Source organism: Apium graveolens, chromosome 6, assembly GCF_009905375.1.
Source record: "Apium graveolens cultivar Ventura chromosome 6, ASM990537v1, whole genome shotgun sequence".
Lineage (NCBI taxonomy): Eukaryota > Viridiplantae > Streptophyta > Magnoliopsida > Apiales > Apiaceae > Apium > Apium graveolens.
Window position 1 is genome coordinate 14,626,139 of NC_133652.1, and position 26,523 is coordinate 14,652,661.

The window sequence follows — 26,523 nt, forward strand, 5'->3', positions numbered from 1 at the left end:
GCACTCGCTGCACGATTTAAGAATGCTAAGAAAGGGCAATACTTTCTTATGCCTTACAATGACGTGTAAGTTTTAATCCAAGAGCTAGCTAGTTAGACATTCTCATATAATGTTTTAGCTAAACAGGATCACATGCCTTTTTAAATTGATTTTTTTTGGAGCTTCTAAGTTTCAATTTTTATGACAAGGCTTCAATTCATTCATGTTTGTGTAGGAACCATTGGAATTTAACTGTTGCAAATCCTGAGGCAGAGGTTGTCTACCACATGGACCCTCTAAAATGTCGAATCGCTAATGTGGAATGGCTGGATGTTGTCGACAAGTAAGATTCAGCTTCTAAAATATCTGTATGGAGTCTTGAACTTTGATAGACCACGCATTTTTCAGTTGCTTAATGGTTTTGCTGGTATTATTTTGGTTGTAGTGCCATTAAAATTTACAAAGAGGATCTCAACAAGGTTGTCAAGAAGAAAATTTTGTGGGAGAACATGGCGGTAATAATCAATTCTCATCATATTTTTTCTATGCTATTAAGGATATTGTAATTAAATAATTATTTCTTACATCTCAGTTAGTTGATATTGTAATTAAATAATTATTTGTTACATCTCAGTTAGTTGTTAAGGATAGAAGTTAGTTAGATTAATGCTTGTATATAAACACTACTGCACTCATAGTTTAGAGACTTATTTTTTACATTCACCAAATCTGTTTTGTATAGTTATCTCTCTGCAATATACATACAAGAGCTTCTTTCTCTCCAATTCACAGCTTTTGTAATGCATTTTTAATTAATCCAGGGAGTTCCAGTGCAGTCAGGAACCAAGGATTGTGGCCTGTTTGTGATGCGCTATATGAAGGAGATTGTTCAGGACAAAGAACTTGAGTTTGCTGCTAAGGTGAGATTTTCACTTTGGGTTTTCCCATTGACTTATACTCTTACTCGTACAGTACTTAATTGTATGACTTATGTAAAATTTTGGGTTATTTTTCAGTGGATGCGCAGATCAAACTTGGTTTACACTGATGATGACATTAACGAGATCCGCTGTGATTTTGCAAAATATTTCATGAAACGCCATGCAATCTAGGTTCCAAATTTGTGGTCTTTTGTTTGAACTAGTAGTCGGATTTGAACTTTAAATTATGCAGTTGGTCATGGTGATGCACTTTTTGGTCCAATCCAAACAGAATTGTCGGTAGATTGATAGATTTGTCTCAATCTATTAGTAGATTGCATGGTCAATCTATATATATTGTGCTCAATCTATATATATTTCCCGGTTCTTGTTCTAGTGTTGTAGGATTGTTGGATTGGTTGTGTTTGGTGGATTTATATTAGATGTTTGGTGGATATATATATATATATTGGCTTGTTCTAGGATTGTTGGATTGATATGTGTTTGGTGGATTTATATATATTGGCTTGTTCTTGTTCTAGCTAGTTCTAAGTTTGTTGGTTTGGTGAATTTATATATATTGGCTTGTTCTTGTTCTAGCTAGTTCTAGGTTTGTTGGTTTGGTGGATTTTGATTTTTTTGTGATTGGTAGTTAGTTCTCGGTTTGTTCGTTTGGTGGATTCATTTTTGGTGGATTCATTTTTGGGATTTAGTTTTTAGAAAACAGGTGGTTTGGATGAAATCAGGATTTTATATGCAAAATTTTATATACAACAGATGATTGTGTTCTCAATCAAAAACAGCCATTGTACCAAACTAATTGGAACAACACTGTAACATTGTTTTAACAGTTGACTAAAGCTCTATTCACAACACTTTAAAACATGGTAATATTGTGTCTATCATGTTCACATAACGACAAAATATACGATGGTGTTATCTCAAGGATAACACTACAATATGCTTTAAACAAAAAATGTGGTCTAAAGAGCATTAAGATGGCAGTTAACATAACTTAGTATTAAAATACTATCACAAACCATTGTTTGAAATAGCTCCTTACAATATTTACCTAAAACTGTTGTATAAGACAGCATAAAATAACAGTATTAACCTAAAACTGTTGTGGTTAGCCTTTCAAACAACATTATATACGACGCTGTTGTCTCAAGGGGTGCACTACAATAGGAGTTAAACAAAAAATGTGGTCTAAAGAGCTTTAAAATGGCCGTTAACCACAACTCATTATTGGAAATACATTTCACAAACCGATGTTTGAAAGACTTCCTTACAATACTCTGGCTCAAGGTGTTGTCTAAGACATCATAACATAACTGTATTGTCCTAAACCTATTGTGGTTAGCCTTTCAAACAACAATCAACAAACTACCCGTTGTTTGACAAATAATATATAGAAATTTTGCACTCTTAGTTGACAGTAATACACCGTTGTCTTCTTGAGGAAAACCGTTGCAGGTAAACTGTTCCAACAATACAGTCTTTTATACAACCTGTTGTTGAATGACAGTTTCGGTAACAGTTATGAACCTGTTGTGTCTGTAGCTTCTAGTAATGGTTCGATGCACTGTTGTCTGATCGAAATCACACGGCTCCTCAATAGACGACCAAAAATTTTGACATCAAACAACGGTGAAAAACGGTTGTAGGATCATGTTTTTCTTGTAGTGATTCTCTACTTCAGGTTCCTAAAATAAGTTTAATATTAGAGTATGGTATTGGTAACAAGCAAATTTCATATAATGGACTCGTCACAGAAATGGGTGGAATATGGATTACCCTAAATAACCCATTCATATCTGGTTTCACCCTATGATAATCATAGATCACTCCGGGTCTTTTCCATGTTAAACCCGGACTCAAACTCCGTTTGGACAGGAGTAGCGGCGGCGTATGGTGTAGGTGTAGGGTGGGAACCTACAAAATAGAATCAGAGGGGGGTGGCATCCCCGCCGCACCTCTGGCGTGAGAATGAGAAATGGTTTTGAAGGAGAAGGGGGTAAAACGGGAATTATACAAATATATTGGCGTGTGTGTATATATGTGTGAATATGAGGGATGAAGTAACCCCTTATACTCGAAAATATAAGTTACTCCCGATACTTGTAAGTGCCTCCATCTATCCTGTTTTTCTTGCTCTCTTCTTCACTACTTTGCCATGCATGCCTCCCTCTTATGGTGTTTTAGTTTGATATTTTCGAGTTTTTTCTTGATGTTTGCAATCGTTTCGATGTTTCGAAGTTCAACTGTGTATTTTAGTATATTTTGTGTGGTTTTCGTTGATGTATTGTGTTTGATTTGAATGGAAAACACCAATTTTGCTAGTTTTTGTGCAAAAATACGGGTTTTTTGTAGTTTAAAAGTGTAGTTAAGTTCGAGGTATGTTCTTGATTTATATTTTTGGTTGTAGTTGTATGTATGTGCCATATATCTTGTTTAGTGGTTTTGATTTTTGCATGAACTGTTTCCAAATCTCTCCTGTTTCTTGTCTTGTTTTTGTTGTTAGGTTCGGGTTTACATTGACCTCGGGGTACACATACATGTATATATAGTATATTCCAGGTAGTCACTTTAAGAACAGCGCTAACCTTCGAATTCGGTAGCCAGAGCGACCCAGTGGTTTAGGTGAATTGTTGTCAGCACTACAAGAATAATGTCAATATACATCACACATTAGACATCGGTTAACTTTGCCACTGATGTTAAAAGAAATATTGACATCACCCCGTGTTTTTGTGATGTCTTTGTTCTTTGTAGACATCAGTTATAATTAAACCGATGTCTAAAATTCACTAAAAAAATAATTTCACGCCCACCTTTTCTTCCCCCCTAGTCAAATTTTCATTCAGTTTTAGTTCTAAATTCCCCCCCCAATCCCAAAATTCTCCCCCCTTAACAAAATTTTGGTTCCCCCCAAATTAATCTTCAGATAAAAATCAAAACAAAAAACTAAAAAATCAAAACTAAAAACTAAAAAACAGTCTCTCTCACTCTCTCGAACCTCCCTCTCTCTCTCGAACCTCCCTCTCTCTCTCGAACCTCTCTCTCTCGATCAAACCTCTCTCCCCTCACAATCTCTCTGAACTCCGGCCATCATCTCACCATCACAATCTCTCGAACTTCTCTCTCTCTCGAACCTCTCTGTCTCGAACCTGTCTCTGGAACCTCTCTCTCTCTCTCTCTGAATCTCTCTCCGCTCCCAATCTCTCCGTTAAGCCTCTTTCAGTTAACCTCTCTACTTCGGTAAGTGTTGTATCTACTTGAATCGAACTGGTCTTCTCTGCATGAAGACCAGTTTTAAAAGTTGAGGACTTTTGAATTCAAAACCCTAATTTTGTAAATTGGGGTTTTTTCTAATTCGAAACCCTTATTTTTTTTATTAATTTAGTGTCTAAACTTGTTGATAATACTTTTCTTCTTGTTATATACAAGACCTAATCTGAGAAAAAGATTTAGAGCTTTAGGTAATTTGGGTGTTTTTGGTTGTTCATTTGTATTTTTGTTTTTTTTGTTTTTGTAAATTGTGTAAAGTTAACGATCCTTTCATCTCTACTGATTACATGGTAGTTTTTAACTTCAATCCTCATTTTTTTTGCTTTAGTTATGATTTGTGATTTGATTTAGTATTGTTTATCTTATTTTGCTCATTATAAATGTTGATCTATTATTTTATTACGGATATGATTAGGTTTTAAATGTTTTGATTTGGTGCTTGGTGCTTGTTATAGATTTCATCTCTTGATTTAGCTCTACAACATCAAATTGAATTGTAGCAATAACTGTAAAAATGTTATATGTAATGTGTGCAATTTAAGGCTTGTACCTTTGATTTGGATAAAAGGTGAAGCTATTTACACTTTACACTTCAATGTCTGGCTTTTTTGTTTATATTTTTTAAAATTTTCTGCTACACAAGACTGCTATGGTTCACTTAATACTAAGATTTGTGCTTGCTGAAAATATATAATGTATACTCGTTTGCATTTCAGGTGACATCCATGGGCAGTATAGTGATTTGTTACGACTCTTTGAATATGGTGGCTTTCCTCCTCAATCAAATTATTTGTTTTTAAGGGATTATGTGGACCGTGGAAAACAAAGTTTAGAAACGATATGGCTCTTGCTTGCTTATAAAATTAAGTATTCGGATAACTTTTTTCGTCTTAGGGGAAACCATGAATGCGCCTCTATCAATAGAATATATGGATTTAATGATGAATGTAAGCGCCGATTCAATGTTAAACTATGGAAAACCTTTACTGACTGTTTCAACTGTCTTCCTGTGGCTGTTGTTGTTGATGATAAGATATTGTGCATGTATGGTGGTCTGTCCCCTGATCTTAACAATTTGGATCAGATCAAAAACCTGCGACATCCAACTGCTATACCTGACACAGGTTTGCTCTGTGATTTACTTTGGTCAGATCCCAGTAATGATGTCAAAGGATGTGGATTGAATGATAGAGGAGTATCATTCACCTTTGGCCCTGATAAGATGTCAGAGTTCTTAGCGAAGCATGACTTGGACCTTGTTTGTCGTGCTCATCAGGTAAAACCGATAATTTTCTCTTTTTTAACAATTAATTTGCACCGGAGTTGATGACTTGACGTTATGCTTGTGCAGGTTGTGGAGGATGGTTATGAATTCTTTGTTGAAAGACAGCTTGTTACCATATTTTCCGCTCCCAACTATTGCGGTGAATTTGATAATGCTGGTGCAATGATGAGCGTTGATGGAAATTTGATGTGCTCTTTCCAAGTACTAAACCCAACTGAAAAAAAGAATAATTTTTTAATGTCCACAAAAATGTAACTGGTATATACTTTTTCTTGCCTTTCCTTTCTAGGTATATTGCCAATTTGCCATTAGCAGGTTTGTGGTAGTTTAGACCTTGTTGGTTAGACTGGTTCACCTTTTAAACTTATAAAGAAGTACTATTCATATCTTAAACTATAAAACAAGTTAGATTATTAAGTATGATTTGAACATCAATGTATTACAACTACCACAATTGGCAAGACCGGCTACTATTATTAACATAGTTTATTTGTCACTTCTTGTAGTGTTTGCTTTGCTTCTTTATATTTATATAAAGGGTCTTTCTTCAAGAACCATCATCCGAATGAGAAGAGATGGAATTCTGACTATTGTATTTACACATATAGTCCCTTGTCCTGGTGTTTCAAACGTCAACAATTAGTAAAAGTCAGTTAGCCTTAAGTTTTAGACGGCTATGTTGGTGTCATGCTGCCAAAATTCTCATAGTTTTTTGACTTGATTGCAGTATTGCTACTTCTTTATATAATGACTATTAATTTATTCCTATATAAATATTACTTGTTTTATTTCCTATTTAATTAAGGTTCCTGCTAGAGTTGACTGATATATTTTTCTTTTGGTGTTGGATCTTTCTTTATTCTCTACGCGTCCTATTTGTTTTGATAAATTTTTTTATATGTGATCTCAGTTGATAGGTGGGGGGAAGTGGCTATGATTATAAATCAGTCAAAAGATGGACTACTCAAAGGAAGTTGGGATACAGTCTCATTGAATGTGAAAAAGTAATTTGTGTGTGTGTGTTAATTATTGTTACCCTATTATAGTTGGGATGCTGACAATATTTCTTATCATCATTATTAATTTCAAATAGTTGTCCCTATCCACAAAGAAGCACATTGGTGCTTGGCAGTAATCAACAGGAAAGATGAGAAGTTCCAGTATCTTGATTTTCTTAAAGGAGGGGATCGACAAGTAATGAAAGTTTTGGTATGTTGTGGGTTCGCCCCTGCCCTTCAAATTATTTGTCTACATGCATACGTGTAAATTAGTTTTAGTAGACTTTAGGTTTGGCTAATCTAGCATGGTTGTTAATGCAAAGCTTCCTTATCTATCTTATGTGAAGATTCAGTAAATTGGTTGTTAAAGAATGAAGAGGAGTTACAATATAACTTGTAAATAGAACAAGACAAAAGATGGTTATTAAAATTTTATAGTGAGCACACAAAAGACTGTTGTTAAACAACAGTCTTGCTGACTGTTGTTTTTTAACACATCTGTCGCTTAGGCCTCTTTATAATTACTTATATCTAGTTTTCTTATCTTTTCCTTAAATCTAATATGATTCAAGATAATAATCTTAAAAATGATTTTAGAGCCCTGATTTGCTAACTCACAGAAAAGGCAAAAATTCCTTTGGAAGAGACACGTAAGAAGATCTGGCCCGTGGACTCGAAGCTAGGGAAATAACAATTCAACTGTTCTTGTACACAGTAGACTCGTAGTATTCCCTGCAGTCAGTCATCAAAGATTGTCGTCCTGGTCTCTTGTTTAATTTCTAATCTCTAATTTGGTTTCGAGTTACTGTAGGCTATTAAGCCAACAGTCTTGATTGGAACATCAGGATAGGGGAAGACATTCACTAAAGAAGTTGTAGAGGCTATGGCTTCTTTCAATAAGGTCCTTCCTCCCCCTTGGCATGTATCTCAATATAACATATTTTTATATACAAGTATGTAAGTTCATGAGCCGACGAAATGCAGAAACCTCTTATTATGGCTCTCTCAAACCCAACCTCTCAAGCTGAGTGCACTGCTGAAGAAGCTTATAACTGGTCTGAGGTAAACAAAATATGTTTTTCTTCCCTCCATGATATATTGATATGTATCCAACATTAGTTGATGTTATTTACTTCAAAGAAACTCATTGAACCAACAAAACCTTATTCCTTAATACAGGGCCGCACAGTGTTTTCCAGTGGAAGTTCATTTGACCCTGTGAAATACAATGACCAACTTTTCATTCCTGGCCAGGTTCTATAAATTTATCTTGTACATTTTATATCAGTATTAGTTAGAAAAAATTATATAAGCATAAATGACTGAGATGTTTGGGTTCTCTTTGTTTTAAAGGCAAATAACGCATATATCTTTCCTGGACTTGGACTTGGTTTGGTTATGTCTGGTGCAATCCGCATGCACGATGAAATGCTTCTTGCAGCTTGTAAGTACTGACACTCCATTTATAGGACCATGGAATTACATGTTCTAAATATATCATAATTCTTCCTATTAATAATGCTGACTACTGAACTATAAATTGCTAAGTATGAACCATAATTGTTTGATAACTAGACGCATACTATGTCAGCTGAGTGCGTAAAAGCTTATTATCTGTGAATTTTTTTAAACAGCTGAAGCTTTGGCCTGTCAAGTAACACAGGAACACTATGATAAGGGAATGACATTCCCACCATTTTCTAATATCAGAACAATATCCGCTAACATTGCAGTTAAAGTTGCTGCTAAAGCATATGATCTTGGTTAGTATCTTTTGTATCATAGATTTATCTATTGTCCATCTATTTACCATCCTAAAACATAACAAATTTGATGTCTCACAGGCTTGGCAACACGTCTTCCTCGACCAGAAGATCTGGTCAAGTTTGCTGAAAGCTGCATATATAGTCCCAACTATCGCATTTACCGGTGAACTGTCAATTAACCTATGGCTCTTAGCCTCTTATAACTAATAAAGTTCCTCGTGATCATGATGTTTGGTTTTCCTCTGTATTAAGGGAGCTTCTGTTTGTGAATTTGGAATAATCAATGGATGTTAGTTCGTGGAAGCAAGAATTTGTAGAAGACCTTCCTGAGCAAAAGAACGGGTGCGGTTTGCCTTTTTTTGTCTATCTGTATTGTTCCTTTGCTCAAAAGAGTAAGCTGATATATGTGTTGTTTAATGAGGAAACTTTAGGAATTTAAAAAGGTGTAAATGGAGAGAATATTCAGTAATAAAGACCTTTCTTAGCAGAACAACGTGTGTTTTTCTTTGCTCAAAGTAGTAAGTTAAGATATGTGTTCTTTAAGGAGGAGACTGTTGGAATTTAAAAAGTTGTTGCATAAACAGGGAGAATATTTTGTAATAAAGAAATTTTACATGTGTGTTGCATTCTTTCAATCGTTTAGAGCTCCATGAATAATAATCCTTTAGTTCTTATCCCCTGTATTGATTGAATCACGCTTATCAGATATGCATTTATATTAGGGAGAATGTGTGTGTGGTCTAATTAAGAATACTCTCTCGTGATCTCATTCAGTTTTCACCATGACTATTTAATAGGCACTCAGGAAGAAGCAGCAGAAGCGTATGACATTGCTGCTATGGTTCCCACCATACTAACTGGCCTACTATCACATTCCAGCAAATGAAGTCTCCAATTACTATGCACTACCCGTACGCTGATCACCAAAGGCTCTGGTGTAAACAAGAAATACCAGATGTCGATTCTTCCTCCCAAAGCTATCAAGGATTTCACCAACTTCAATTAGGCAGCAGTAACCACAACTTTTATCAACCTTCCGTGCTGTATATGTTTAGAAGCGAGAATGTAATAGTTTATATTTTAGATCATATGTTTTACTATTTTGGTTTACGTTCTTAGACAATAATTACACAATTAGTGATGTAAAACTTTACACAATTTGGTCTATAAACTTCTTACACATCACTTTCAATTCAGAAAAGCTGATGTCAAAAAAGATAAATACATCACTTTAAGGTAAAAAACCGATGTCAAAGAAATCCAGGTTCAAGTCTAAATGAAACATAGAAATCACTTTGTTTAAGATAAAACTGATGTCAAGTAACATTATAAACATCACTTTTAACCAAACAAAACTGATGTCAAAAAACACAATGTACATCAGTTTTAGGCAAACAACTGATGTTAAAGACTAACATGTTCAAGTCTAAATGATACATAGACACCACTTCATTTTAGAAAACACTGATGTCTATACGCTAAATTAAACATCACCTTTCATTAAAGAAACATATGTTTAATATGTCATTTTACATCACCTCTGTCAAAATTATCGATGTTTTTGTGACAGAAAACATAGCTCAATATATGTTTAATATGTTTTAATAGTTGTAATTTAGTTATTAAATAATTTTGTTATATCATTTTTTGTAAAAAATCATCACATAGACATCAGTGTTTTTCATGAAAATTGATGTTTTTGTGACAAAAAAGATAGCTCATGATATGTTTAACATGTTTAATTAGGTATAATTTAGTTATTAATTAATTTATTTATAGCATTTTATGTAAATAATCAACACATAGACATCTGTTTTTTAACTAAAATCGATGTCTAATTGAGTATAGACATCGGGTATTCACCGATGTCTAGAATAGACATCACCGACATCAACATCAGTTGGAAAACAGCATAGACATCGGTCAAAAAGCGATGTCTATGGACTTTTTTCTTGTAGTGCAGCCTACCCCTCCTCTTCTTCTTCCAGTAGCAGTTCCTTTGAATGCCTCCCCGAGTTGAGCCACACCCGCAAGTCTTAGCCCAGACTTTAGTCTTAGGGCCCGGGGACACCTTGTCCAATGAAGATGGATCATGGGAGGATGTAGATCAGTACTTTGGACAGTGTAGGAGGAACCCAAAGCCTCTGGGTTTTTACTATAGAGATCTATCTGAGGTGTATGGGTGCCCGAAGGGCTTGGATGGTAGGGAGCCATATAACGAGGCTGACATGAATAGGAAATTTTTTAACGCCCCGGGGACTCGGTAGAGTGCGGGAACGTTCATTGGGAGGTTGATGAAAAGCTAACCGATGAACAGGTAGATAGTTGTGGCGCCCTCCAAACCCGGGTCAGAAGTTTGGGGTCCACACACACACCTTAATTATAACCTGCTTATAACAATAATAAATATAATAATAATATATGCAATGACCCTACTTACCAATCACCACGGACCGCAACAGGTTAAAGTATGCACACAAGCCAAACACACTAATATATTACAAACCGTTCAAATCCCAACTATTTGAAATTCAAACTGAGTATTAAACATTATTACAAACTTTTACAAACTTAAATTATTCCAAAAGAAGCCTACTAGCTCAGCTTTCTCAACCTGAACCCCTAGCTCTCGCGCTGGACTGGGGATCCTCTTTACCAACTGGTTCCTTTTTAACTGGAAAGAATATAAACAACATCGCACGAATGAGCTAACTAGCTCAGCAAGTCACAATGACAAAACTGAGAATAATGATCATCAGGTGAATATGTTTATGATATCAAGTGAACAATGGATTCTGGTTTAGAATTAGATATTATACTTTTAATTTAAAAACTAAGGTTAGGCTGCTGATCAGTCACGCACTAACCCCGAGCAAGGCACACAGCTTTGCTCTAACTACTGGATCCAAGGCACAAATTGGCCTAACTTGACCATTATATGGTCTGACCATGAATCTGGTCCATAATTTTATAAAAACAATCCAATTCTAACATAATAACAGAATATGCAATAGTAAACAATAACCAAAATCATTAACAACAATAAATGTTTAACAATGAAAGGGTTTCAATCCTTGTAAGGATCAATAAGGCAATTTAAAAGCTTGGATGCTGGGTAACGAAAGAATTGGATAACAAAGGAATCAACGTTTCAAGGTTTCAAGGATTCGATCTTTCAAAGTATAAGATACCATGGGTTGAGTATATAATAGTTCATTTCAGTGTTTGGTATTTAGTTTGTATGTATTTGTAGAGTAGTATCGTAGATTTGTGGTTCTTGTTTGGGTATACAATAATCAATGGATTAAAAAGAATATGATTCATGGCTCAAGGACAATAACTGAAATCAGGATTTAGGTTTCTGTGCTTCAAAGCACTTGCAATATCACAGGATTATCAAGTACTACAATATCTCGAGAAAGTTCAGAATACTTGCCTGGTATTACCTTACTACACTACACTCACTTCCAATTACAACCGTTTTACTCCTCAACTACCTATTTCCTTTTCCTACGTCTTGCCTCTTCTGCTCACATATCATAAGCATCTATCAATAATTTACTCATGGAATTCTATTCAACACATACTTCTATCTACCCTTCGTTTTACCCAAATCCGATTAACGGATTGAAAGTTATGCAATAATCAAGTAAACACCGAATATATAGACCGATAGTCAATTAACAAGTCACATGTAGCACATAATACATCACGTAATCAATGATATATTATTTATAAAGAAGTCTCGGGTCATAAATTGGCTTTCTGGTATTTAAAATAATTTTTAAAACATTTTTCGGAATTAAAACGGGTCGTTGGATCAATTTTGGGTTAATAAACAGGGTTCGGTTGGCTCAATCTGGCTCCGAAATAATTTTAGAATAATTATCGAGCCTTGGAAATAATTTAGAATAATATTTTAAAGCTCGAAACTATTTTTCAGAATTTTTAAATCATTTTTAAATAATTAAATCTAATTAAATAACTAATTAAAATCAATTAATAATTAATTAAATCAATTAATCAATTAATTTTCGAATTAATTGACCAATTAATCAATTATAAATTAACTGAAATTAATTAACTAATTAATTTAGATTTATTTGTGAATTAAAAATAATTTTCAGAATTAAAATAATAATTTTTAGAATTTTCAAAAATTAAAAACGAATTTTTATAATAAAAATAAATAGGAAATATGGTTTTTAAACATTTTATAAACAGGAATCCTAAATTTGTAAAGTCTGGAAACTTCACGGACCTAATTGTATCGTTCCCAAAAGTCTAGGGACCAAACTGCAATTTTACTCCCCGTCGCCGGAAAATAGTCGGGTTCGCCGGAGAACACGATTCCGACCTCCTCACCTTACCACAAGCTCCAGATCACATCTACAAATTACCAGGAATACAATCATGCAATCAAAACAACCTAACAATCCCTGAGTTGGCCGGAATTTGGCCGTGAAGTTTTCCAGTTTCCGGCGAACATCGAAAAACTTCAAAACACAACTCCCTTCTCTACAGACCTCGTTGGTTCATGAAACTTATACGACTAGATTGCAAATTTCACAGAGAACACAACCCACTATAACACAACATCGATCTATCACAGAATAAGAAACCCCCAAATTTCAATTAAGAACATTCATACGGGTTATAAACCCTAATTTTGAAATTCGAAAATTAAACCCACTTTTGAGCATGTTATTGAACTCCAAATCAGACGTATGACATATGAAAATCATCAGGAAAACAAGCTCTACAACATGCAATCATCAAATCATACAAACAATCATCCGAACAAAAATTCATATTTTTAATAAAATATATTCGAAAATAAATAAATTTTTAGAAAAATAACCTTGATTTATGTAGTGAAACAAAGCTCAGAATCTGATAGAACACCTCAAATCCTTCGTTTTGGTTACTCAAGCTTTGAAAACAGAGACCGGTAACGCCTTCGTTTTGCTGTTTGATTCTTAGAACAGTTTATGTAATTAGGGCTTTTCTCTGAAAATTATATAATTATCTGTCAGCAAATGATTTTGATACGAAATAAAATACGGTAAAAGGCTAATTATAATTACGGAAAATTAGTATCCCGTTGGATCATTCCCGATATAAAACGGTACGTTTATTTGTAAAAACTGATCCAAACGGTATCGGTTTTCGGGATAATTATCCAAATCAGTACAATTTGTACTGCGGTCTTGGTCTCAGCGCCTGGTTACACGTATTACGAAGTGATAACTGGGATAGTTTAATAAAAAAGCTCCCGTTTATCGAAAATACGGGTTTTCTTGATTTACCGAAACGAATATTGTATCGAAAATGTTGCGCCGGGACCTGCGCATGACAAACCGTAAGCCGGATCGAAAAAGTTGAAACATGGAATATGCTCGGAATATTACAATTAGGTTAGGAAGGAGTTCTCGAAAGAGTTTCGGGTTCCAAAAACGTAACAACGGTTGACGTCGGTTGGTTCCCGTTTTTATAAAATAGATTTTAATTACCCGGAAAAAGATTTTAGAAATTTCATATGATTCTTATAAATCCATAAACCAACATAAAAATAATTAGGAAGATATGACAATTATCTATATTTTATTTTGGACAAATAAAAATTAAAATACTCAATTAATATTATTTTTGAATATTCAAGTACAGATAACACTTAACAATTAGCTCATAGAATAGATACTGAACACACATAATAATTATATAATAGCAAAAATAATTACACGATATATCCCGGATATTACATCCTTCCCCCCTTAAAAGGATTCTGTCCTCAGAATCTCATAGAAAACAAATGAGGGTATTTTTCTCTCATATCACTTTCTAACTCCCAGGTTGACTCTTCAACCTTTGGGTTTCTCCACAATACTCTTACTAACTTTATCACTTTATTTCTTAATACTTTCTCCCTTTCCTCTAGAATCTCTATTGGACTCTCTACATATGATAAATCTGTTTGAAGTTCTATTGGCTCATATTCTATTATATTCCTGGAGTCTGGATTATATTTCTTAAGCATTGATATGTGAAAAACATTGTGAATGTGCTCCATGTGCGGAGGTAACGCCAACTCGTAAGCTACTTTGCCAATACGCTTTAGGATTTCAAAAGGTCCGACATATCTTGGGTTTGGCTTCCCTTTCTTCCCAAACCTCGTTAGTCCTTTCCACGGTGATACTTTCAATAATACCAAGCTTCCTTCTTCAAATTCCATGTCTTTTCTTGACTGGTCCGCATATTTCCTTTGACGATCTTGTGCAGCTATTAATCTTTTCTGGATAATTTCAACAACTTCCTTTGTCTGTTACACTAATTCAGGTCCGAGTATTTTGCGTTCTCCTACTTTGTCCCAATATACTGGAGATCTACATTTGCGTCCATAAAGGGCTTCATAAGGTGGCATCCTAATATTGGCGTGATAACTGTTGTTATAAGCAAACTCTACTAGAGGTAAATGCTCGTCCCAACTTCCTTTGAAATCAATAGCACAAACACGTAGCATGTCCTCGATTGTCTGGATCGTTCTTTCACTTTGACCATCCGTTTGGGGGTGATAGGCCGTACTCATATTCAATCTTGTTCCCAAACATTCTTGAAAACTCTTCCAAAATCTTGAATTAAATCTTGGATCTCGATCGGATATAATAGACACTGGAACTCCATGACGAACTGCGATCTCTTTCAAGTACATATGAATTAACTTATCGAGTGAAAATCTTTCATTTATAGGCAGAAAATGAGCTGACTTGGTAAGTCTATCTACTATAACCCAAATGGCATCATGATTAGCCCTTGTCCTTGGTAATCCAACTATGAAATCCATGGCAATATGTTCCCACTTCCACTCTGGAATCTCCAATGGCTGTAGCAATCCTCTTGGTCTCTGATGCTCCGCTTTAACTTTCTAACAGGTATAGCATTTGCTAACCCATTCCACAATTTCCCTCTTCATATTTGGCCACCAATAATTCTTCTTTAAATCTCTGTACATTTTGGTACTCCCTGGATGGATGGAATATCTTGAACTATGTGCTTCTTGTAAAATTTCATTTTTCAGCTCCGTTACTGGTGGAATCCAAATTCTTGAAGAAAACCTAAGAATACCTTGATCATCTTGTGGCGTGCATAATTCCTCACCTACCAAACTATTTATATCTTGATCCATTACCTCTTTCTGGCATTTCTTTATTTTCTCCAATAACTCCGGTTGGAAAATCATACTGTACACTTTTGCTTCCTCAGGCTTGCAAATTCTAATCTCCAATTCCAATTTTTGAAATTCTTTATATATCTCTTCAGGTACGGATAATACATTTAACTTTTCCTTTCGACTTAACGCATCTGCTACAACGTTCGCCTTACCGGGATGATAATTAATCGAGCAATCATAATCTTTGATCAATTCTAACCATCTCCTTTGTCTCATATTAAGTTCCTTCTGGGTAAATATATATTTCAAACTTTTCTGATCCGTGAAAATTTCACACTTTTCTTCATACAAATAATGTCTCCAAATCTTCAAAGCGAAAACTATAGCTGCTAACTCCAAATCATGAGTAGGGTACTTCTGTTCGTGTGGTTTCAATTGCCTTGACACATACGCAATCACCTTGTCGTGCTGCATAAGAACACATCCTAATCCTTTGTAGGAAGCATCGCTATAAATTATGAAATTCCCTTGATCGTCTGGAAGTGACAAAACAGGTGTTGTGATTAATCTCCGCTTCAATTCCTGAAAACTTTCTTCGCACTTGTCATTCCATATAAACTTTTCATTTTTTCGTGTAAGCTTTGTCAATGGTGTTGCAATTCTTGAGAAATTCTGAACGAATCGTCGATAATATCCTGCCAATCCTGAGAAACTTCTTACCTCAGTGGGTGTTCTCGGTCTTTCCCAATACATAATTGCCTCGATCTTTGCCGGGTCCACTTTGATCCCTTCGTTACTGACTATGTGTCCTAAGAATTGAACTTCCTGTAGCCAAAACTCACACTTCGACAATTTAGCATATAACTTCTCTTTCCTTAAAATCTCCAAAGCTGTCCTTAAATGTTCCGCATGATCCTCCTCCGTCTTTGAATAGATCAAAATATCGTCTATAAATACTATAACGAACTTGTCCAAATATTCTTTGAAAATTCTGTTCATCAGGTCCATAAACGCTGCTGGGGCGTTGGTCAATCCAAAAGACATCACTAAAAACTCGTAATGCCCATACCTTGTTCTGAAAGCTGTCTTTGGTACATCTTCTGGTTTGATCATTAGTTGATGATATCCCGATCTTAAATTGATCTTGGAGAAATACTTGGCTCCCTTCAATTGGTCAAACAAATCATCAATTCTGGGTAACGGATACTTATTCTTGATCGTCAACTTATTGAGCTCCCTATAGTCGATGCACAGTCTCATGCTTCCACCTTTCTTCTTAACAAATAATACCGGTGCACCCCACGGGGATACGCCGGGTCTAATTACTCCTTTCTCTAACAGCTCTTGCAATTGCTTTGCTAACTCGTTCATCTCAACGGGCGCCATTCTATACGGGACCTTGGATACTGGTTCGGTTCCAGGTGCTAAATAAATTGCAAATTCAATTTCTCTATCTGGAGGAAGTCCTGGTAATTCGTCGGGAAATACGTCTGGAAATTCATTTACAACTGGAATATCTTCAAGTTTTGCTGGCTTCTGACTTCTGTCGATCACATATGCTATGAAATGCTCACATCCTTGTCGTAGTAACTTCTTGGCTTGAATCATCGTTAAGAACTTCTTTACCTGCTTCTGTCCCTTGAACGTTACTATTCTTTCGTCTGGCGTTTTCACCATTACTTTCTTATTTCGATAATCTATCTGAGCATCATGCTTAGATAACCAATCCATTCCTAATATAACGTCAAATTCTCCTAACTTAAACGGTATCAAATCTACACAAAACTTACTACCAGAAATCTCAATCTCACAATTCCCACAAACTTGGTTAACAGTTACACGTTCTTGATTTGCTAATTCCACAGTCATTATTTCATTTAAATACCCAACTGGACAATCTAACTTAATAACAAAATCTTGTGAAATAAACGATCGAGTTGCTCCCGAATCTATTAACATTTTGGCACATAACACTACTAGAAAAAGTAGAATAGACATCACCTCTTAGACATCAGTTGCTTTTTTGACCGATGTAAAAGGTGTTTTCTACATCGGTTTTTGGCAACCGGTGTCTTTTATTGTTATAAACATCAGTTTTTTAGCCCAACCGATGTTATATGTCTGTTTTAAAAAAATTAATCAACGCACCTTCCCCGTTCCCCCCTTAACCAAATTATTCATTCCCTCCAAGTGTTTCCCCCTTGTTCTTTGACTTAGTAAAATTTTCCCCCTTTTTTCACCCACATCTTCCCCCTCTTTTTTATTAAAAAAAATAAAAATTAAAATCAAAAACTGAAAACAAAAACAAAAAACGTATTCATCATTTCATCACTCTGTCATCTCTCAGTTCATCACTCTCTCATCTCCCATTTTATCCCTCAATCAGCTCTCATTTCACCTTCCTCTCGTTTCTCTTTCTCACTCACTGAAACTCACCCCTCTATGAAGAACCCAAAATATCACCTCTGGCTCTCAGTCATATCTCCCGACTATTTTTATGTGCTTTGTGTGCTCTCTATGCTCGCTCTCTGTGCTCTCTCACCTCTCTCTTTTGGACAGAGTTTGAATTGGGTAAGGTCAAGTCTGAGTTTAAAGGTTAAAGATGTGAGATTAAAGCTTGGAGGTCGAGCATAAATTGGGTAAGATTAACCCTAATTTTTCACTTAGAGGTTTCATTTTAAAACCCTATTTTTTAAATGATTGGTTAAATGTTTGAATTGAGCATGTTAATCTTTTATGCTTTTAGTTGAGTAATTGCTTGAATTATGTATGTGGGTATCAATTCTGATGTATATCTGGGTATATGTTTTTGTTTTGATTTTTTATTTATAAGTATTTGTATTATTCTGTCACCCTTTATACAATACTGAGGAATCACGAAATTAGTTTAATTTATATAGTTGATCCGAACATTCATATTTTATTTCCAATTAATCGAGTTCTTTCCTGTTGGAGCATAACGATGCTTCTGATTTTCTTACTTATACAAAATGGCGACTGGTTGATTTTTAGTATCCATATATAATGATAGTGAGAACACATATATGTTTGAGTTTGTATTAGAAGGCTTCACTCCTTGTAATATGTACTTACTTATCCATTTCCTGTTATTGATGTCTTCTTTGTCATTGCAGGTGTTTGTTAAGGGAGTGGACAAGGACGACGTAGTACTAATGGCTACAAGAGCATCGAGGTTAGAGAATCAAGATGCAATTGATGCTGCTATCGTTACAATGTTGGCAGACCCTAAACAGGTATTTTTAGATGTTTTTAGATAATAGAGATGTTCCTCTTGTGATGCGAAACAGCTAAATTATACTTGAATTCATGTTTTACTGAAGGCACGAGCTGGAATAACTGAGATCCATTTTCTGCCATTTAATCCAACTGACAAAAGAACAATACTGACATACATTGACAAAGCTGGTACAATGCATAGAGTTAGTAAATGTGCACCAGAGCAGGTAAAACTAGTTCTTGTAGTCTAAAGGTATCGGAGAAATTTCAGAGAATGCATTTGATAAGTTTGTTTGGTCTGGTGTTATGTAGATTCTTGACCTGGCACACAACAAAATCCAAAATTGAAAAGAAGGTACATTCAGTAATTGACAATTTTGCAGAACATGGACTTCGATCACTGGGGGTTGCTCATCAGGTAACTGATAAAGATCTCATAGACAATAGCTTAAGTACTTTTGATGCAAATGTTTATGTTAGTGTACTTAATTTTTTTTTCGGTTTCTTTCTACAGGAAGTGCCTGAGTGCAACAAAGACAGTTCTGGCGGGCCTTGGGAGTTCATTGCACTTCTTCCTCTCTTTGATCCACCGCGTCATGATAGTGCTGAAACAATTAGAAGAGCTCTGGAACTTGGTGTCAGTGATATTCTCCATTAGTAGTTGCAATTTCAAAAATCAGGTACTATGATATCGTATTTGTTTAAGTAAATATTTTATGTGCTTATCTATACAGTGGTAAAAGCATGGAGAACGCTATGCATGCTTGTTGCAAAGGAATAAAGATTGGGAAAATTCTAATCCATCGTGATGGTGATAATGGTAAACAGGTATAGTGTTCTAATTTCTACATTTATTTCTTTAAGTGTGTTTAACACTTTTTGCTGTTGAATTTTTTGCTCCTTGGTTTCTGAATAACATTCATTTGTATATTTATAGCTTATATACGAAAAACTTCCAAAAGATATCTCAGAACGACATGTCTTGCTCTTGGATCTAGTTCTTGGAACTGGTAATATTTGTTGCATATCAAGAGAGTGAGGGAGGGGGATTCCTTTTACTTTCACTTGTTTTCTGAAGTTATTACAAAATAACAAACTTCATTCTTTTATTGAAGGCAACTCAGCCAACCAGGCGATTGAATTACTCATACAGAAGGGAGTACCGGAATCCCATATTATATTTCTTAATCTTATATCTGTAAGTGTTATAAGTAAATTGTTTGCATTTACAGTTATGCCTTAGAGTTCCCTTGTCACTGATTCATTTGTCATTGATTCATATAGGCTCCTGAAGGAATACATTGTGTCAGCAAGAGGTTCCCAATGCTTAAAATAGTTACTTCAAAGATTGATGTAGCATTAAATGAAGAGTTTCGTGTAATACCGGGTATGGGGGAGTTTGGAGATCGTTACTTTGGTACCGATGATTGATTACTCAGAAGAGTGATATAAAATCGATATATCTGAAAACCATAAATTTATGTTATAATTTCTTTAATTATTTGTGTCACATTGGACTTGTTCTAATTCAAGAATCATTTATGGCGAGGTTATTTTGTTGGGAAGGCAATTTGGATTCATTTTAAATGTCAAAACTAAGACTTTTGGGACATCACTTGTTTATAATAAAGTATCAGGGCGTTTCACGAGAGATGATGTGAACTCTGAACTTTGAAGTATTTAGTTTTTCACTTTTTTAGGGTGCCAAGATATTTTCTTTTCATATAGAGCTTTCTACTTGTGTAATATAAATATTGCCTGTGTCATCAGACAGTTGGTATTTCTTTCACGATATTAATCCGATGTAGGATAGATATATCCGTTACTGACTTGCATACATTTTAAAAGGCATTTACCTACAATTTTTAGGATATGAAAATGATACAATTTATCTGTTGTATTCATAAGTTGTTTGCTTCATTTATATTTCAGTTTTTTGTAATATAATTTCACGATCGGTATATGCTGGAGTTGATTTCTGTAAGAAATTATGTGGAGTCTCGATTGTTCGAAGGTGAGCGCTGAGGAATCTTTAAAACAAAAGAGTATTTTGTTTAAGACTTCTGTTTTGTTAGTCATGCTATGAAGGAGTTGATTACATATTTCAGCATTCCCTTCTTTTAAACATATATGAAACTCCAATATTATGTTACACCAGCAGGGAAGGGATTCACTACTGCACCAGGCGATTGAATTACTCATACAGAAGGGAGTACCAGAATCCCATATTATAATTCTTAATCTTATATCTGTAAGTGTTATAAGTAAATTGTTTGCATTTACAGTTATGCCTTAGAGTTCCCTTGTCACTGATTCATTTGTCATTGATTCGTATAGGCTCCTGAAGGAATACATTGTGTCAGCAAGAGGTTCCCAACGCTTAAAATAGTTACTTCAGAGATTGATTTAGCATTAAATGAAGAGTTTCATGTAATACCGGGTATGGGGGAGTTTGGAGATCGTTACTTTGGTACCGATGATTGATTACTCAGAAGAGTGATATCAGCAATTATCTTGGTGTTTACTCTCGAAGGACGTACCACACCAGCCTATGTAACATAGAGTTAGAGAGTGTAAATGTAGATCAACTCGTGCACACAAGTGAGTTTGTATTTTGTCTTTTATCTAGCAATTATGTTGGAGGAAGTTTTGAGTTTTGCATATATATATAAAATATTTGGCTACTGCATGAGGAATGTGATGATATTCTTAATTGTTTAATGGTATTATTAACCCAGAAACCTGACAGTTTAAGTTTGATTCTGGCATTCAAGTATTTGGGACCCGTACATATGATTATTGTCATCATACGGGACGAGGCTACATGAGCTTTACTAAGGAGTGGGAAGATGCAGAAGAACGAGGGCGTTCCTCAAATGATATTTTACATGCTATTGTCAGTACCAAGTCAAATTCTTTGTATAGACAGTAGTAGAATATATGAATTGATATGTGTAGTACTTGATATTTGGATTAGACGAATCTGTTGTACCTGATGTTTGAATATTGATTGTTAGATTTATAGATGACTGGTATTATGCAGCAATTGGTTTTGATACTTCATTGGTTTTTGGAATCTATAGTTTTAAAATATGCATTAATAAAACAGGTACAAACATCATTACAATGGAAAATGATGTCTCTCAAAGCTTAATACATCAGTTCTAGTGGACCATTAACATCAGTAAAAACTGATGTTAAATACTACAACAAAAAAAATTATTAAAACAAAAAACTGATGTTATTAAGTATTATAGAAATCAGTTTGTTACAAATAGACATCGGTTACCAATTAAGAACCGATGTCAAAGGTATTGTTAACATCGGTTTTTGATGAAAATTGTTGTTACTGGTACTAGTAACATCAGTTTATTGGTTAAATTAAAAGATTTTGCTTAGCTCATATATATTTAAATTGATAAAAATATCATAATCTGATGATATATGAAGATTAGATATATATGAGAAATTTAATATCAAGATATAGAAATCGGTTTTAAACAAAGAACTGATGTTATATGTTGTATTTAACATCAGTTTAAAACCGATGTTAAATGGGAGGTCTTTAACATCACCCACGAAGACATCGGATTTTTGCATTCATAGACATCGGTTTTTAGCCGATGTCTATTGACGTTTTTCTAGTAGTGTAAAGAGTTCACATTAAGCGTACCTGCCACGCCATCCGTATCCTAGATCGCATCCTTCACCGACTTGTCAAAAACTCTAGCCCTCGGAGTCTCATTCACTGTTAGGGTAGATCCCATAATCCTTAATGCATTACTGACTAGGGTTGGTGTCTTGCAATCCCTGGCCATATGTCCTGGCTTCCCACATTTAAAGCATGTAAATCCAATGGCTGGAACCTTCACTGCTAGATTCCGGATAGACTGATCCTTATTTGCTGGCTCTCTTGCTGGCTGATTTCGGCACTCCCTCGAGTAATGCCCTTTCTGGTTGCATTTAAAACATACCACATCCAACTTGTTACAAACTCCTCCATGCTTTTTTCCACATACTTGACAATCTGGAAAAGTTAATCTCAACTGATTCGGCTGATTCACATTAGCTGAACGATTGCCCTGGCCTCCGTCTCCTACATTTTGTCTCCTGAAATTAAAATTTCTCCCTGGCTGAAACTTGCCCTTCTTAAAATTTGGAAACTTCCCTATTTGTGACTGACCCTCACTTTCCTCAACTTTCCTTTTCTTGCTTTCCTTTTCTTTCTGGAACATCTCACTCTCTGTCTCTGCGATCATAGCTTTCTGTACAACCCCGACATAGGTATCCAATTCAAAAATAGCTACCTTCCCTCTGATCCACGGCTTCAAGCCTTGCTGGAATCTCTTAGCTTTCTTTCTATCAGTATCAACATACAACGGCACATACCTTGATAATTCCTCAAACTTCCCCTCATAATCTGTTACCGACATGTTCCCTTGCTTTAATTCTAAAAACTTCAGCTCCATTTGATCCTGAACAAACTGAGGAAATACTTTTCTAAAAACAACTCCTTAAACCTTTCCCAAGTAATAACATCTGTGCTTTCCAATGTTTTCACCATTTCCCACCAATAGGTGGCCTCATTTTTCAGATAGTAACTTGCAAATTCAACCTTCTGCTCCTCTTTCACTTTTACCAAGGCAAAAGCCTTCTCTATTTCCTTTAACCACACATTTCCTTCAATTGGCTCTAAGGAACCCTTCAATTCTGGTGGGTTTACTGCCTGAAAAGTTTTGAAAGTTACCTGGGGATTGGTCTGTCTCTGCTGTTGTTGTGCCAGGTGAACTATTTGTGGGGCCAAGATTTGAAAAATCTGGGCTATTGCTGGGTCCATGGGTCCTGGGTTCACATTCTGGTTTATATAATTTTGGTTGTTATTGTTGTTGTTGTTGGTTTCTTCATTCTGGGTGTTGGTGCGGGTATTTCTTCTGGGAGGCATTTTCTGTAAAGAATCAATCAATTTATTTATCTTTTGAATCAAATCTTTGTATAAAAGAAAAGTTTTATGAAATAGAAATATCTCTTTTTTGAAAACAGTTGTAACTAAGTAAATTGCTTGCTTCTTTACAGAATATAAACAGTTATGGAAAACAGGGTACATGGTATCACAGGATATACTGGTGTAGTAAATAAGGTAAAGTAAAACAGGTGCAATAAAATAAATGACAGTGTTGGAAAGGAAAAGGTACTGATATATAGATCAAAAGTTTTAGGTAGTACAAGCGTAAAGACGCTTCGAAAGTAAAAGCAAAAAGGGTACAACAACCTACTCACTAGTCAACATCGCTAGTCTATAAATACAACTCAAAAGTCTACTGATACACACTACACACTACTGTCCATACTACATAACCATAACAACACTGCTCAGCATCTGCATCTCAAAATCTCTAACTCAGCTCCAAGGAAACTCTGGTCCTGCCAGCCTCTCAAAGTCCTCCATCACCTCAGTAGCCCAGCCCAGCAGTGCATCAGGGCCTCTGCCAGGTAGTGTAGCTCCATGTAGCCTAGCCTCAAGAACCCTCCGTGTCACATGAATCTCCTCTCGAAGCTCCCTCACACCACGATCAACATCTGTAGTCCTAATGATATGTTGTAACTCTCTAATCTGAGCCAACAAGGAATCACGCTCCAATAGAAGAGCCTCATACCGGTAATAAGGAACTGGGGGCAATGTAGACTGGAATGGAGCACTCACTACTGAATGCCCAGTGGAATCTGACTCAGCTGGTGGCGGTCCGCTGACAGGTGGCCTCATGCCTGGAGGTGGAATAGCCTGCAATGGTACGGGCTGCAACACCGGTGGAGGTAGAATAGCCAATGCTGGTGGAATAACAGGACGTGGATCCGATGCTGGTGCTCCAACTGAAGGCTCTGAGTGTTCAGCTGATACGGGAATAAAAGAGTCGGCCATCTCTGCTATCTGAAATCATATCATAATATAAGAATCTCGTACCACGACGCAAACTATACTAATACCGGTTATACCATAACACTCAACCTCTCGACGTTCTATCATCCTATACCTTACTTCTAATCCTATCCGTCTACCCATTCCCGTCAACCTAGGCTTGTGTCAGTGACTTATAACCTGTGGCTCTGATACCAAACCTGTGGCGCCCTCCAAACCCGGGTCAGAAGTTTGGGGTCCACACACCTTAATTATAACCTGCTTATAACAATAATAAAGATAATAATAATATATGCAATGACCCTACTTACCAATCACCACGGACCGCAACAGGTTAAAGTATGCACACAAGCCAAACAGACTAATATATTACAAACCGTTCAAATCCCAACTATTTCAAATTCAAACTGAGTATTAAACATTATTACAAACTTTTACAAACTTAAATTATTCCAAAAGAAGCCTACTAGCTCAGCTTTCTCAACCTGAACCCCTAGCTCTCACGCTGGACTGGGGATCCTCTTTACCAACTGGTTCCTTTTTAACTAGAAAGAATATAAACAACATCGCACGAATGAGCTAACTAGCTCAGCAAGTCACAATAACAAAACTGAGAATAATGATCATCAGGTGAATATGTTTATGATATCAAGTGAACAAAGGATTATGATTTAGAATTGGATATTATACTTTTAATTTAAAAACCAAGGTTAGGCTGCTGATCAGTCACGCACTAACCCCGAGCAAGGCACACAGCATTGCTCTAACTACTGGATCCAAGGCACACATTGGCCTAACTTGACCATTATATGGTCTGACCACGAATCCGGTCCACAATTTTATAAAAACAATCCAATTCTAACATAATAACAGAATATGCAATAGTAAACAATAACTGAAATCATTGACAACAATAAATGTTTAACAATGAAAGGGTTTCAATCCTTGTAAGGATCAATAAGGCAATTTAAAAGCTTGGATGCTGGGTAATGAAAAAATTGGATAACAAAGGAATCAATGTTTCAAGGTTTCAAGGATTCGATCTTTCAAAGTATAAGATACCATGGGTTGAGTATATAATAGTTCATTTCAGTGTTTGGTATTTAGTTTGTATGTATTTGTAGAGTAGTATCGTAGATTTGTGGTTCTTGTTTGGGTATACAATAATCAATGGATTAGAAAGAATATGATTCATGGCTCAAGGACAATAACTGAAATCAGGATTTAGGTTTCTGTGCTTCAAAGCACTTGCAATATCACGAGATTATCAAGTACTACAATATGTCGAGAAAGTTCAGAACACTTGCCTGGTATTAGCTTACTACACTGCACTCGCTTCCAATTACAACCGTTTTACTGCTCAACTACCTGTTTCCCTTTCCTACGTCTTTCCTCTTCTGCTCACATATCATAAGCATCTATCAATAATTTACTCATGGAATTCTATTCAACCTATACTTCTATCTACCATTCGTTTTACCCAAATCTGATTAACGGATTGAAAGTTATGCAATAATCAAGTAAACACCGAATACATAAACCGATAGTCAATTAACAAGTCACATGTAGCACATAATACATCATGTAATCAATGATATATTATTTATAAAGAAGTCTCGGGTCATAAATAGGCTTTCTGGTATTTAAAATGATTTTTAAAACATTTTTCGGAATTAAAACGGGTCGTTGGATCAATTTCGGGTTAATAAACAAGGTTCGGTTGGCCCATTCTGGCTCCGAAATAATTTTAGAATAATTATCGAGCCTTGGAAATAATTTAGAATAATATTTTAAAGCTCGAAACTATTTTTCAGAATTTTTAAATCATTTTTAAATAATTAAATCTAATTAAATAACTAATTAAATCAATTAATAATTAATTAAATCAATTAATCAATTAATTTTCGAATTAATTGACCAATTAATCAATTATAAATTAACTGAAATTAATTAACTAATTAATTT

At 35.3% G+C, this 26,523-nt stretch overlaps 3 protein-coding genes across 3 annotated transcripts; all 3 read left to right on the forward strand.

The window, feature by feature from the left end:
• Nucleotides 1-48: 48 nt before the first annotated feature.
• Nucleotides 49-19,302, forward strand: LOC141664651 (serine/threonine-protein phosphatase PP1 isozyme 3-like). Its single transcript, XM_074470604.1, has 11 exons — nt 49-65; nt 215-322; nt 425-494; nt 801-899; nt 996-1,050; nt 4,907-5,466; nt 5,542-5,704; nt 14,507-14,556; nt 18,542-18,661; nt 18,749-18,871; nt 19,159-19,302. The coding sequence occupies exons 1-11, from the start codon at nt 49-51 to the stop codon at nt 19,300-19,302; spliced, it is 1,509 nt and encodes a 502-aa protein (XP_074326705.1).
• Nucleotides 7,596-8,482, forward strand: LOC141668449 (NADP-dependent malic enzyme-like). The gene is made up of 4 exons (XM_074475340.1): nt 7,596-7,727; nt 7,827-7,917; nt 8,108-8,236; nt 8,318-8,482. The coding sequence occupies exons 1-4, from the start codon at nt 7,596-7,598 to the stop codon at nt 8,404-8,406; spliced, it is 441 nt and encodes a 146-aa protein (XP_074331441.1). The 3' UTR covers nt 8,407-8,482.
• Nucleotides 19,303-19,382: 80 nt separating the features above from the next.
• On the forward strand, nt 19,383-20,085 carry LOC141663873 (uridine/cytidine kinase UKL1, chloroplastic-like). The gene is made up of 4 exons (XM_074469721.1): nt 19,383-19,472; nt 19,582-19,654; nt 19,760-19,842; nt 19,929-20,085. The coding sequence occupies exons 1-4, from the start codon at nt 19,389-19,391 to the stop codon at nt 20,073-20,075; spliced, it is 387 nt and encodes a 128-aa protein (XP_074325822.1). The 5' UTR covers nt 19,383-19,388; the 3' UTR covers nt 20,076-20,085.
• Nucleotides 20,086-26,523: the final 6,438 nt, after the last annotated feature.

Coding starts and splice junctions, on each gene's coding strand:
- LOC141664651 (XM_074470604.1), top strand. Junction 1,051..4,906: donor TGACATTAACGAGATCCGCT/GTGATTTTGCAA, acceptor TTTGCATTTCAG/GTGACATCCATGGGCAGTAT. Junction 5,467..5,541: donor TTGTTTGTCGTGCTCATCAG/GTAAAACCGATA, acceptor ATGCTTGTGCAG/GTTGTGGAGGATGGTTATGA.
- LOC141668449 (XM_074475340.1), top strand. CDS start 7,596: ATGTTATTTACTTCAAAGAAACTCATTGAACCAACAAAACCTTATTCC. Junction 7,918..8,107: donor TGAAATGCTTCTTGCAGCTT/GTAAGTACTGAC, acceptor TTTTTTAAACAG/CTGAAGCTTTGGCCTGTCAA. Junction 8,237..8,317: donor TGCTAAAGCATATGATCTTG/GTTAGTATCTTT, acceptor GATGTCTCACAG/GCTTGGCAACACGTCTTCCT.
- LOC141663873 (XM_074469721.1), top strand. CDS start 19,389: ATGGAGAACGCTATGCATGCTTGTTGCAAAGGAATAAAGATTGGGAAA. Junction 19,473..19,581: donor ATGGTGATAATGGTAAACAG/GTATAGTGTTCT, acceptor GTATATTTATAG/CTTATATACGAAAAACTTCC. Junction 19,655..19,759: donor GGATCTAGTTCTTGGAACTG/GTAATATTTGTT, acceptor CTTTTATTGAAG/GCAACTCAGCCAACCAGGCG.